General features: G+C 39.9%; 2 protein-coding genes across 7 annotated transcripts in view; one reads left to right on the top strand and one right to left on the bottom strand.

Annotated features, from left to right (window-relative positions):
* Positions 1–671: 671 nt before the first annotated feature.
* Positions 672–9,474, bottom strand: scarb2c (scavenger receptor class B, member 2c). Of its 3 annotated transcripts, XM_056432935.1 has the most exons (13): positions 9,231–9,305; positions 8,640–8,749; positions 8,391–8,548; positions 6,940–7,084; positions 6,061–6,252; positions 5,778–5,869; positions 5,222–5,341; positions 4,243–4,421; positions 4,013–4,131; positions 3,272–3,345; positions 2,785–2,836; positions 2,477–2,629; positions 672–1,947 (listed from the first exon to the last, which is right to left on the bottom strand). In XM_056432935.1, exons 2-13 carry the CDS (start codon positions 8,688–8,690, stop codon positions 1,909–1,911), a joined length of 1,374 nt encoding a protein of 457 aa, XP_056288910.1. In that variant the 5' UTR covers positions 8,691–8,749; positions 9,231–9,305; the 3' UTR covers positions 672–1,908. The 3 variants fall into 3 exon arrangements, with proteins under 3 accessions (XP_056288910.1, XP_056288909.1, XP_056288908.1); XM_056432934.1 differs by lacking the exon at positions 8,640–8,749 and having other exon boundaries at positions 2,486–2,629; positions 9,231–9,474; XM_056432933.1 differs by lacking the exon at positions 8,640–8,749 and having other exon boundaries at positions 9,231–9,473.
* A 1,309-nt stretch (positions 9,475–10,783) lies between these two features.
* rai14 (retinoic acid induced 14) overlaps positions 10,784–14,572 on the top strand; it is a 36,595-nt gene continuing 32,806 nt past the window's right edge. For all 4 annotated transcript variants that reach the window (XM_056432765.1, XM_056432763.1, XM_056432764.1 and 1 more), the window contains exons 1-2: positions 10,784–11,014; positions 12,241–12,322. In XM_056432765.1, coding sequence (XP_056288740.1) covers positions 12,287–12,322 — 36 coding nt within the window. In that variant the 5' untranslated portion in view covers positions 10,784–11,014; positions 12,241–12,286. The remainder of the gene's footprint in view (positions 11,015–12,240; positions 12,323–14,572) is intronic.

Genomic DNA, 14,572 nt, shown 5'->3' with positions numbered 1-14,572 from the left:
TTTTTGGTTTGAGCACCTGCCCCCCAAAATGTCTGTGCACGTGCCTGCTGAACATACTCTATAATCTATGGTGATGTAGCTCAGTGCTAATGCAACTTGAGGAAGCCACTGAAGACGAATCAAACATAAAAAAAATTAAAAACAGAACTGGGGGTGTGCAGTTAGTAAGAGTTGAGTTTCCCAGACCTCTGTAGCTCCTCTGCTTTAGGCTAGCAGCTACTAGCATAACACACCTCCAATACATTAAACTAATGCATTGTGGGTAATGTAAGCAGCAGCTTCTGACCTGGAAGGAGAATGCATAGAATGAAAACGCTAAATGATATAGGAGTGTAACGCTGAATTGCACACTGCTCTCTTAAGAGTTATAATTATAGAGGAACATTTGAGGGTAATTGAGTTTAAAATTCCCCTCAAGAACAAAAGGTCAATATTTACATATACAGCAGGTTAATAGTGCAATGTACAACTATTAGCCCAAATGAGTCATCTGTTGAAATCAAGAGGCGTGTGTGTGTGTGTGTGTGTGTGTGTGTCATTTTGTCGGACCAGCCCCTGAAGTCAGTCAGAAGGTGATTCATGCTTTACTGGAGGCAATTATACAAACTATTCACCTTTTTAGAAAAACATTTTGTAATTTGTGGAGGAGGAAATACAAACACGCCTCCAGAGAACGTGAAGCACAGTCTGTTTATTAAAGTTGGAGCAAGTGACAAGACAATGTGAAATGTTTTGTATGTGACCAATTGAGAGTACGTAAACAGTGAATACATATTGATTTTACTATGTCGGATTAGTAGTGTAAACAATCATTTCTGTTGCATTTTAACAAAGCGATCTGTCAGTAGGCTAGTGTGTGAAATAATGTTTTTTCAAATCGGATATTACAAAACAATCTATTTCTCGAGAAAACATCTATTTCATTTGAAGCTAATCAGTTGTACTAAATTCAAAAAACATTTAAATAAAATTACAATAAACAGATACACAGCTGTTAAAAATTGCAGCATTCAACCATACACATCATGAACAATTCCTAGTGGTTATAAGGAATAACACACATTTCTATTCCTCAACACATTTATCAGAAGTTTCAGTAACATGAGACTGTTCATACATGGCTTTTAGGATAATATCAGTAGAAGACATCGTACTGTGCACCAAACAAAAATGTGTCCCTTATACTGATATTGTTTAATACTTTTGCATGTGAGTCCACATTACACTATTTATATATTGCGGATTACTGGATTTCCACTGCAGTTAGCAACCTAGTCAGTACGGATTCACGATCAGTAATAAAACATTATGCCGTGGTTTTGCACAGCTTACACATTGCTTATGTTTTGAGACAATACAAATATGTGAAATGTTGATCTTTCTCCTGAATGAAACAGCTTTTTTCTTATTGTTGCGTCAACAATCTCAACAAACCGTGCTAAAAACAAAAAAAACACGCCGAAAGTATTCCTTCATACCTATTTCAGCTCTATAGCCATTCATCATATGGACACACACACAGACATACACACAGACACACACACACACACACACACACACACATAAACATATAGACACAAGCAAGCAATTTAAATCAATGACACGTGAACTTGAATTCATGTAAGTCTGATTTGGTAGTCAACTTAATACAAAAATTACAATATTTGATATTTAAGATTTAGTTTTTAAATAGGGGGTTATTTTCATGATCATTAAAACAGGAAGACATTGACCTCATCCCTGTAACAAACCTTTTCACTGTGTTTTCTAAAACCGTTGGATTAAAAAAATGGATTAAAATGTGGGCTTGTGGTTTATAATGGAAACTATTTCTTGGGGGTGATCCATAGAACCCATGAAATGTGCGATTCTCCTGTAAATATCCTCCGTCTTTCTTTCTATTTGGTGCTATGACGAGAGCAGGGGCTGCCGTTCAGTGGCAGTGCTCTGGAAAATGAAACCAGACACAAGCATGTTAACTTCAGAGATCGTTGAAAAGCACATCTAATAAATGACATACTGTACATACACAGATATCGCACATACTTAATGTACAATATACAAACAAAAAATGACACGTATTTACATTGAATATTGCCACTATTACATTATCTAATTGTATTTCAAATAAATGTTTAAAGTTTTTGGCCAAAATAATAATTTGTATTCAATCGATTAGTCAATCATCAGAATATCAATAATGAATTAACACCCTGTGATAATTGGCTTAACATTACAGTAACTTAATCAAGCAGAAGAAACTAGTTTTCCTGTGTTTAATATATTTCAGCTTCAATATATTTGTGTTTAGTACTGTTAGTCAGTCTAAACTATTTGTTTTGACGTTCCATGGAATAAGAAAATAATCTGTTAAAGAGAAACATAATCAATTATAATTGATTATTAAGGAAAATAAATTGTTTGTTGCAACTCTAATGACCTCACAAACTAATCAACGTCTATCTCGAACGCTCACCACGGAGACCTTCTGTCGACACATCAGGAACATGAAGACTCCTCCCAGAATGATGCCGAGACCAATCAGCATGAAGGGGATGTTCACCACAACGTCCCGCTGGGCAAGAATCTTCTGCAGCTTCCCGGCCGACGAGTCATCAATGACGACGCTCTGAGAAGATTACAGCGAGAGATTAGAGGTGAAGCACAACATAAAAGAGCAAAGAAAAGTGCCAGTGGCAGATAAACAAACAATGCTTTGATCTTCTGCCATTTCAGGGACTCATTTATGACTGAAAGACAATCTGGCGTGTTGTGTGTTTGTACCTCATTGAGATAAACCACAGGAAAGATCACTGTCCTCACATTCCCTGTTTGTCTGAAAGAGAAATAAGATGATTCAAAATGTGTTCAACACTACCATTTATATTTGCATTAATTTTCTTTATTTGTATTCTGAGAAATGCACTGATGATTTAATGTATTGGTTGTACAGACAGCTGTTAATGTCCTCCAACAACTCCATCTGTGGGCATGCTGTTCATGTAAAGCACACGTTTAATCCGTCGACATGAGGTTTGACCACATGTTCATCGGTTAGGTCTGAACTCAAGATTATATCAAGGTAGTTTGTTCCTTCGGATGCCAAATAGACGAACAACAAGTGAGCCACGACTGTCCAAAAGTTCACTGGTATTAATGATGGTGGCATGATTGCTTCACACGTATCTTATCTTACACTGGCAACCCTTCTGAGACTAACACAGTGTGAGTGATGACAAAAGGAGAAGTATGAAGGGAATGAGCTGATTACTCGAAGACGGGGATTTTCTCAACATTCACGTTGACCTGGAACCGCTTTGCTGCTCGGACGATGATCCCCGTGAGCTGCAAAACAGAATCAAACTCTGCTTCAGAGAAACTTCACGGCACTGATTTAGACACACACCTGTCACTCCTGTTGTGTGAGCATGTATGCCTCATTGCAGCATATTTTGCACCAAGACCACATGTTTCTAAGACCGTGTTTGTATTATGTTCAAGATCTTTGCGCTGCAAACGTTTTGCAGTGAATGTATTTTATGAGTGTAGTTGGCAGAAATGATTTGAGGGCTATTTCACTAACCTACGCAAGGTGGAACAGAGATGCATCTGCATGCACCTTAGTTGCAGGTTCATTCAACGCACAGCCCTGACGCTGGCAGCGGAGGTGGTTTGCGTTACCCATGAGGTTGCAGTGGCAGAGATTACAGAGCAAGGGGGAGGCGGAACAGTCAAAACAGTAGCTTGTTTACTGGGTTCAAAGACTGAATTTAGGTTGGGGTAAATAAATCTGTTCTCGAGAGCTTATCTCTTATCTTTGGTGACAGCTCAACACAAGGTGAACACAAAACGACATCTTTAAAGTCCCCCTTCCGCTCAAAAATGTGTTTTGATTATTGTTACTTAAGTTTTATGTTTGACTTTCACTGGTAATAATGACATGTGCATTGTTTTATATGTCCTGAAACATACTGTGGGAGGATTTGTCAACATACTAAGTTGAAAGTCCTACCGGATTGATATCAATCATCGTCTGATGCTGCTCCTTCTGAGGCCTCATGCCGAATACACCCTGGACATATTTCTCATCTGCCTGGTAGAAGTGTGGCGAGGACATTATGATAGGAGCTCCTAAACACATAAAAGATTCAGTTACAATACCATCATGAAAGATACTGAAGTCAGAAAGACTACTTGATGAAACCGTTTCCCAGAGTGACACATGCTGACTGCACGGCCTACCTTGTTTACACGGGCTGACATTCAGCACGCCAGAGCCCAGGCAATTTTCAGCGGGGACACAGAAGCCCGCGTTGGCCGGGTTCAGGGTCTTATTGGCAAAGACCTTGCTGGGGGGAATGAAGCGATACCCAGGGATCCCCTTTACCGTCACTTCCTCCTCATACAGAACGTACAGAGACCTTGCAAACAGAGTCAGATGCTGGTTAATCGTTGGAGACACAAACACAGGTATGTAAAGCTGGAAGGGCAGCAAAGACATGACGTACATGACCTATGTATGTATTGAGCAGCACAATTAGGTTTCACCAAAGACTATAAAAGGTTGTCCTGTCTCATGTTCCCGCCTTCTCAACCGTGGCTCTCTGTCCGTTAGGTGGCATATGCTGCACTCTCAGTTCTGATGAGAAAGCTGCACTAAATATATAGTTATCTCACAGTGACCTCATTAAAGAGGCCAACAGTGACCAGCCATGCAACCAGCCTGGCTGAATTGGTATTCTTGATCCCATATCCAGACACAAATAATGCTGAGGGAAGACATCCTTATCATAACTGAGGGGAGACACATTTCACAAGCCAAACTAAAGCCGAGCAGATAAGACCAGAACATAAGAAGCAGATGCCTAATTTAAATCCATTATATGGAACTTAAAGCTACATGAAGGTCAGCTAATCTCAATAAGGAACCAAAACAAATGAATGATCAAATTAATTGTTGAGCACAAAACTGCTTTTCAAATTTCCCACAAATTAAAAGCTTTAACGTTTTTGAAAAAAGAAATTCTGGAATAAGTTTAGGGGTCAAATGTGACCGAGACTCATATGGTATATGTGCCTTTAAAAAGCCCGAGAGATTTGGGAACTCTACTGTATAAGAACATTGCCTTGAGTTTTGTCTAAATGTATAAAGGTAAATATATATAATGATTCTGTGCATGCCCAATCACACTTGCAGCAGCATGGTCCTCCGCCTACTCACCTGCACAGGTCAGAGGAGAACATGTAGAGAGTCTCATTCTTTGAGATCACTGGATGGAAAGATGCTCCGTTGGTTCCGTTGATCATATTGCACTCATCAGACGTCCACCAACTCATCTTGCTGCATGCGTACACACACACACACACACACACACACACAACTTAATATAGTGTTCTGTATCATTTTGTCAAAAGATTATTTTAAACCCAGGAGTTTCAGGCATTTATAATGTTTTTCCTTTGTTAGATTGTTAGTAAATGTGTTTTAAATATAAAAGGTTTGATAAACGCTTTATATTAAACAAACAAGATAAGAGAGCGGCATTGATCCTCTCATTCAAATCTTTGTAAGAGAGCAGATAAGTGAATTTTCCCAAAGCATCAAGCTACTATTAAAGCTAGCGAGCTAGCAAGTCCAGTATGGACGATTGCTGCGATACCTGTCACCTGAAACATTTACAGAGGATTAACATTGGTGTAGCCTTCTGACATGAATAGCTCTGATGAAAGACACACATTCACTGTGATGTGTTTTACTGGTGAGTGCAGACCATCACCTGTCACCGTTCCACGTATCCACTCTGGCAAAGTCCTCGTGGTTTTGCTGACCAGTGAAGAAGACATAGTCACCATCGCTGGAAGCGTTGCTCTGTACGGGCAAAGAAGAAAACAGCTGTTCAACAAACTGCTCTCGTGCAAGAAACTTGATTTTACGTGATTCTGATCAAAGTGTATGTGCAATTATCTTATATATTAATCAGTTATATTAGAAGCCGTTATGAATAAACACTCCAGTCTGAACAAAATGTATAATAATGTATTCATATGCTCAAATAAAACCTTGTAGAAGAGTCCGAAAACATCATCGAGATCAGGCTTGAACTTCTTGAGAGCTGTGAGCAGGCCGTCTTTGTATCCCCACAGCAGCTCTCCCGCTGTGCGCGTGGTGAACAAGCCGTCTCCGCTGGACTTCATGTAGGCGGAGATCAGTTTGGCTATCATTGAGTGGTCCTTGAATTGCTCCATCACCGTCTACCAGGAACAAGAAGGGAAGACAACCTGATGTGTACAAAGCTCAATGGCACAAGTTCCATAAAGTGGACTATGTGATAGAATTAATCATTTTCTTAAATCACTCTTTTTTTTCTCCATCAGAGTTCACATGAGAGCACCACAACATTGCATATTATCTACATCTGTGGTACAATAAATCATTCACTATATTTGTTTTACCATAAAAGGAAAATCACAACTAATATAAAGCAAAAGTAGATGTTAGTGCTTGAGAGAACAGAATACGATTATAAGACAACAACTGCTAGATATGTACCGAACTGTAACGTGTAGAAATAAGTTTCTGTGTCAAATAAAGTTGAATGATCAATAGAAACTGGGAAAAACATATTGTGAATTATAAACATCATAAACCTTAAATATAATATCTTACCTTAAAGTATTAGAAAATACTAAATACTCATTAATACAATTATATATATATAATTAACACACATTCCTCGTTTGTATGTTGCTGCCAATAAAATCAATAAATAGAAAATAATACTACCGTTTTAATAATGTTTTATCAGACTATTGTCGTAGTTCATAGATTTATGTGGCTCAATAATGTTTTATCAGACTATTGTAGTAGTTCATAGATTTATGAGGCTCAATAATGTTTTATCAGACTATTGTAGTAGTTCATAGATTGATATCGCTCACCATTGCAGGAATGTTGACCGTCCTGATGAGTTCACTCTCAGGACCTCGGGACATGTTCCTCTGAAATATGTAGGTCTTAATGTTGACAGCGGCGACTTTAGTGCCATTCTCCTGAAAGTCCACTTGCTCCATGGGCCGGTACTCTCTGTGCAGGAAAATAAAACAACTGGGTTAATGTTGAAATAAGTTAACTGTTCACTTTGTTACAGCGCTAAAGACAAGTATTCTAAGAAATAGAAACCTTAAACCGTTGGCTGCAATCTCACATTTACTGAACATGCAGTATCTGCATCTCAGACTATGGATTCTTATTGTTAAATAATTACAAAGTTCTACATAGAAAATCATATATTTGGCTTACATGTAGCATATTGCAGGAAAAACAGCTTTATTTTAAAGTAATTTTCTTTCTTGATAACACTTGAAGAGCTACTGTGATGCTCAGAAGGTGAATCTCAAATGTTCTACACAGCTATATATTAATGTTTAAGAGGTAAGGATAACTACCAAATCTGGGCTTTAAGTCAACATTCTACATGTGTGCAAAAGGATCATAGGGTTATTTGGGGTAATAAATGGGCAAATATAACTGTTGAGCTTCCATTATGTGAAATAAGGAAAGAAAATTATAAATATCTCGGTGAATTATTTTCAGCTAGAAAATGTGGCATCTGTTCAAAGCTACTGTCGGTCCGTGGTGAGAGGCAAGAGCCAGACAGGGCTGCACAGATAGCTTTGGGCCTCTGCAAGCTGTCACTGACATTTCTTGGTAAAAAAAGTAATTTAACAATGGCAGAAGCTTTATTTTATCCCCTATTCACCGTAAGGACTTTGTCTCAATGCACAAACCGTAGGAGTGAAAGGGAGGTTTCCCCTAAAGATGCACTGTAGTCAGTCAAATTATTTATGTAAATCTAAATGTACTTTTGTAAAAGTTGTTGCTGTAATTCTTTCAACAGCTTCATGTTGTGGCCATGTATTTAAGTCAAGAACAATGTTCAACATCAAGCTATTTGACTAATTCTTGATAGAAAATATATGCTTTGTTTTGTAGACTGAAACTTACATTTTGTATTATAGTGTATTGTTAATGCATGTTTTGTCACGTTCAACACTGACATCTATCTTTAGGTCCTTTCTTTTGTGTTCCAGTTAAACTAATCATCGGTGAGTTTGCACTTTTCTCCCTTGAAAGATAACAGCCTTTGTTCCATTGTTTGATCTGTAATCAGAGAGTAAGTTGCTTTTGAAATATTTCACTGAATTTACTTGGCTTTTGCAGTTCAATTCCACTCATGTATGATAGTTTTGAAAGAGGAATCTTGATCGCAGCACTGTTTGCATCCCCCGCTTTCAGATCTGTGTTTTTGTTTTACTGTTCCGTCTGCACTTTTGTTTAATTAAATAGATGAAGAGAGAAAGGAGAGTACTCTATCCTTTTCCTTACTCACCTGTAAGTATATGGACCAATCTCTATCACAGCAGGCCTCTCCCCTTCCAGCACCTCCAGGGGGTTGGTCACATTAAAGAAGTAAAACTGCATGTAAATGGGGGCTGGTGGATTCTCCCAGGCCTTAAACGCCTCAGTACCATTCTTCAAAACTATTTCCTATGGAGGATAAAGCAAAGTGAGTTATTTGTAGCCTACTGTGAGAAAAATGTGCAACTTCAGACTTTGCTGCTGACTTAGCTGTTCTTACATCATATGACACACTCCAGTGAATGTGGTGAAATCCCTCTCCTGCTGTCATGGCATCACTTCAATTGACATTAAATGAGGCCAAAAGTGATATCACACAGCAGGAATAGACTGTGAAAAGTGGTACCATCACATATTTTAATCTAGAAAACCAAATACGTTTATATGTAATATTGTGCATGCTCGTGAAATTCTAAATAATCACAATATATGTCATTGTGTAAACCGCAAACACACCACGCCCCAACACTCTCTACATAACCTGAGCATAACGCGTGTTCATCGTGGCTAAATATCTGTTTATTACTGTGTTGTCAGGAGCTGGCTGTCACAACATGTCTATTACGTAAATGTAATTGTCCTGAGTAAAACATGTAACTTTATAAAACAGCTGAAGACCGCGCATCAAAGCTTTCTGACAACCATTTTCAATTTGAGACTTAGTGGCGAAATAGAAACAAAGCGGTCTGTGTTTTGCCGTTTGGTCAAATCGAGCCCTCTTATATGAAATGTGACCAAAGAATCAGGCGATAATCTATTTAGCGACTTATCTAACGTTGTTATAAGACGTGATCCAAAATATGATGTTTACCTTTTCAACCACCGACTTTAGGAGACGCGGAAACACGTCAGACAAGACCAGAGCAATGCCCGAGATCAAAATAAGATTAGAAAAAACTCCGATGCTGTAAATGCAACATGTTTTCAGTAGCATGGTGACACGGCAGAAGGCAGTAGCTCTCAATGACAACAGCTACTGCCCGTGCCTGAGTGCTGTTTTTGTTTTGATGGCCCAGGAACCTTCTCGCTGGAGCAAAGAGCCGCATCCGGAATGAAATACTTCCCGATAAGCCTCCCACTTCCGCTTTCTTCGACAGTCCACGGCTTCCTGGAGCGCGCAGCCGGGACGAATACAATTAGGTGTTTTTTAGAAATGCTCATTTCACGCAAGTTGTCTTTGAAGATGTTAAAATGCGACAGCGCTTTAACATCCACGAGAAAAAAAAACAGACAAAATAGTCCCCAACATTAGCGCGTTGTTAAAGGCCAAATGCAGAACACATATATGTCTTGCAGATCAGCTACTCTTTGTTTTTTAATCGCATGACTGTGACGTCTTTCATTAAATCTCAGTATTTTATAGGTCATTTTGATGTATGTATATATGTTATATTATTATTATTATGTATCTGAAAGGCCTATGCATATTGCCTTCGTTTGTGTGGATTGTATTACTCTTTTAACGTTCACCTTATTCATAATACAGAACGACGATGTAATGCATTGCTCCTCCACTAGATGTCACTGTCTCAACATTTAATAAAAACATATTGCCACTGCAAACATCCTTTGTTGGTCTATAAACTGGAGTCAAACCTGTTGAGTCCACATTTCGTATAAAGGTGGCCACACCTTGATTTATCAGAATAACCTTAGAGCGATTATTTCCTCTCATTAATTATTCACACTGAAATATATATCGCCTGACTTGCTTTGAATGTTTTAAAGACATATTTGTGTTTATTATACCAGACACACAGGCAGTGAGGTGGACCAGGTGTCATTATCTCAAGCATCAACAGCACACAGCTCAGACACGTTCTTACCTGCTTTAATAAGTTGCATCGCAACAGCAACATATCATCAACAAGACTTGTTTAGTTTCTCAACCTTAGAGATGACACACAGATGTACACGTAGAGACCAGTTCTCACACCGTGAGGAGGCTGCATAGCCTTAAAAAAAGAAGCTGAGTAGGATCCTGTGTGCATTATTGTGAAGCCGGAGCTGCATTATGGGACAAGTATGAACAAACGTGTTGGAGCTTGGAAGTTTGAAGTTAATGGCTCATGGGAGATTAGGGGTCTGGTCCAAAATCTGAAACACACATTGCGGTGAATTGACCCCCCAACAAAGATATGTCAGTAAAATAATACGACGTATTTGTTCTATTATGTTCAAATTCCCTGTCTTGTAGCTGTGCCTGTGTGAGTTGTGTGGGAAATCCCTACCCCTTTAACCAGAACGTGAATGGGACACAATGGAGAAAAGAAGAGTGCTCGCTCGCCGCGGTCACGAGAGCACAGGGGGAGTGACGTCACTTTCCTAAACCGGGCAAGAGCCTATGAGTTGAGTCCCGAAAGCGAGAGACAGGCAGGAGTAAGGGAACAACCGTTAATGTATGCGGGCCGAGCCGGGCCAGTGTGTCGGGGCGCACTGTTTTCTCCTCCTTTATGCGTCCTCCTCCTGCTGCTCGACAACAACGGCTCGCTGTTTTTTCTCACCGGTTCCGTAGCCGCTCTGTTTTGGGCACAAAACGCGGTTGTGTGTCAGTTTCTTTTATGTGTCCAGCTCGCCTGCAACTCGTAACCGGGGGTAAGTGTGTCCAGTAATTTCATATCACGTAAGTAACATTAGTTGTTGGTCGAAATGATGGCTCGCCGTTTAAAAAAAAGAAAGCCACGTAACTAACTGTTTGTAAGCCTTCGTTGTCAAAAATAAAACGCGTGAAGCTCCTGGTACAAAGTGCCAAATCCGATTGTTTGTGCACAATGATGCAAGTCGCGCGCATTCGATACTTTTTGTACGAATCGAGTTGCAGCCTTACCCATGTTTGTGCATGCATTCGCATAACTTCCATTGTTTGAGGTGTACAGCATGCACAAGTAGCTTCTTGATACGCTGTGCTCTGAATTGTTTATTGGTAGTTGACTTAATTCGTGGGGCTAGTTGATAGTTTGACATTTGATTCAGTCGTTAAGTTTGCTTTCTAAACGCGAGACAACACATTAGTTTCACATTTATTAAATCCGCCTCTGATGTGATCGCTGTCCACCGCCACTTCTTACCGCTGTTTTTAGCCCATTTGTCTTTGATGGGCCGCTTATTTTACAGAATATGAATATTTTGCATGTAATATGGAAATCTCGTTGGCTTGAATGCTGCCAGAGGAGCCAATACATGGCTGTCCTTCATGCACCCACCGACAATACAACCATACTCTTTCAAATCGGAATATCTCTTTCTAATGTGTCTGCAAAACATGTGTGAGTGCATATATTATTTTAATATTGACTGGAATGCTATTTTGATATGTTGGGAGTAAATCACTGATGAGGTCACTTCAGACATGCCAAAAGGGAAATTGCTAAAGGCAGTTGTGGCCCAAAAATACAGACACCAGACATCCCCACTGGTTCTGTGGTCATTTAAAAACAGTACAGGGACATATACCATTCCCAATATTGGCTTTAACTTAGAAGTGCATGTGTTACGCAGAGTGCATTCCCAAAACTGCCCATTGCAAAGGAATCGTTGAATGTAAAAGTGCTTCAAATTTGTTCCAGATTAAATAGAGAGGGCTGTGATCTTCAAACCCATTATGAAAACATTGTACACGTTTGCTTTTGACGGTATCCAACTGTTGATTTACTGAGACTGTAAGTCCCTGCTGCACATTTAAACCTCATATTAACTGTAACTTGTGTGGATATAGTCACATAAATCATGTAGTTTAGTCTTTCTGAAACCCAACATCCCATGTATAATGGAGGCAGACATCACTTCGGTGGAGTTTAAACATCTCTCTCTTTTATTCACAGCCTTGACTGAGTGATTGAGTGTGTGACTGCATGGACCGGACTGAACATGAAGAGCCTCAAAGCAAAGTTTAGGAAAACTGATGTAAGTACTGCAACCCTTGTTCATGCAACCATGTGTGCACATACGTACGTCTGCATGACTGAGTCAGAGTCTGTGTATGTATGCCTTGAGCAGTTGCGGATGATTTATGGCAGACTTTCTCAACCTTGGGTCAGCAGCACCCCACTGCTTGTTGACATTTAGCTATTTTGGAACAATAAATAAGCTGGGAAAATAAAATGCATAGATTGTAATCACAAGGTCTGTGCAATCCATTTAGAGCTTCCCCCACGCTCTTGTAAACAGTATGCCATGCTCAATTTAAATGACAACTTATCAGCTCTGGTTGCGTGTGCCATGAGAGTTTTAGGATATAAAAACAGAATTATGAGCTTGATAAACTATGATCAATGGTGTCAGCTGTCAGGTTCTTGTTACTGGGTGAGGCTCAGGCACAGAGAGACAGGCTGGACGCAATATGAATAACAAAAAGGGCACTCTTTAATGAGGCAAAACAGTTTACAAAAAAAAAGCAAAGGTAGAGAATCCAGGTTCAGGGCAGGCAGGGTCAAACAGGCAGAACCAGGATCACGGACCGGACGACAGGAAAAGGACACGGAACTATAGACGACAATCCGACAGGAGACAAGGGAAAGACTGACAAATATATAGGGGGGGAAACAGGTGTACGATATCAGACAGTAACGAGACAAGAGTGGCTGAGGGCAGGTGCAGGGAATTAAACAATTAAGACAGAGAAGACACAGAGGAGACAGAGAACACAGGAGAAACGGAACAGGGTGTTACATCAGTGAGATGACACAGACCTTTTATACAGACATGTTGAGTCTCATTGGAAGGTGATTCACATGTGATGCCATTTTTCCTGAGATACTTTGACTCTGCATTGCTCCAGATGAGGATTTCATCCTACTGACTGTGAATTAATTCAATTAAATTCAGTTTATTTTGTACAGCCCAATATCACAAATTTGTCTCAGAGGGCTTTATAATCCAGACACATACGACATCCCTGTCCCAGGACCTCACATCAGATCAGGAAAAACTCCCAAGAAATAGAAAAAACCCTTTCAATCAGTCTTTAGGGAGTAATTACTCAACGTCGGTTCAGTCATTAATTGGTCACAGTCTAAGATACTCGACACTGACAGGAAGTGAGGCGTCTCCACAGCGTCTGACTCATCTGTTGTCACAGTGACTGTAATGACACAGAGTCAAATGCCAGACAGGAAAAAGCTGGAGGGATATGTTTTATGGGATGAGGGAGTGTCAGAAGTAGAGATGTTGGCGAATTGAGAGAAGAATGCCTACTAAATGAGATACTTGGTTTATGTGGACAGTTTCCATGAGATTAGGAGTGTGTGGCAGGGCAGGATGCTGAGCGCTGGTTAAATGTCATGCTCTGTTGAGAGAGATACCGTCCAGCAGAGGAAGAATTAGGTGGAGTACACCCCTGCGTTTACTCAATTACAGCCACAATATACTGCAAGGCATAACTAGTGCAAGTATGTGTGGAGAGCAGTACCTCTGCTTTTGAAGAGATCATCCTGAATAACATCCACATGTAGAATTGCAACTATTTATCAGGAATACACACACAAATATATATACATTTTACATGGATCTACAGCCTAATATTAGTAAGTTATTGCAAATTCACTCAGCTATGTGGGGGAGTACAATAGAGTCCATTGTTCGAGACAATGTTGAGTCCAGAATTGGGCAGCAAGGTCACAGGAGTTCCTCCTGAGTGCGTAACGTGGACGGTCGCCGTCTCACCCTTTTCTTGGTGTTTACCTGTCGAAACCAGCGTTGTTGCAGTGAGAGTTGCAACGTGTTTGAGATGGATGCGTTTGGAGTGGAATGCTGGTCGCCACTGAAATAGCCAGTCGTAGGCGGCATGAGAGAAGAAAGGGAAGAGCAGTGGATGTGCATGTTGCTTAGAAACGCGACTGAATTCAATCGCAGTCGTGCGTGTCTTTGCAAACCTCACACCCACACACATTGATAGCTTTGATGTCTCATTACTTCCACGGTTCATCTATGGTTTTTGATGAGTCCCTGTTTTTGTATTTGTGCGTTGATATGATACTGTTTGGGGAAAGGAAACAATTGATCTGTATACAAACGCTTACATTTTAATTGATGCACCAGCTCTCTTGAATTCGAGCTGAACGCTCATATAATAAAATGACCGTAATGAGGCATTATTGTTTTTGCTATAGGGAAAGTAACTTCATAAAGTCTGACTGCAAAAGCATGTTTATTTCA

The sequence above is a fragment of the Pseudoliparis swirei genome, chromosome 15 (genome assembly GCF_029220125.1).
Source record: "Pseudoliparis swirei isolate HS2019 ecotype Mariana Trench chromosome 15, NWPU_hadal_v1, whole genome shotgun sequence".
NCBI classification, from domain to species: Eukaryota; Metazoa; Chordata; class Actinopteri; order Perciformes; family Liparidae; genus Pseudoliparis; species Pseudoliparis swirei.
This window is presented reverse-complemented; position numbering and strand designations above follow the sequence as displayed.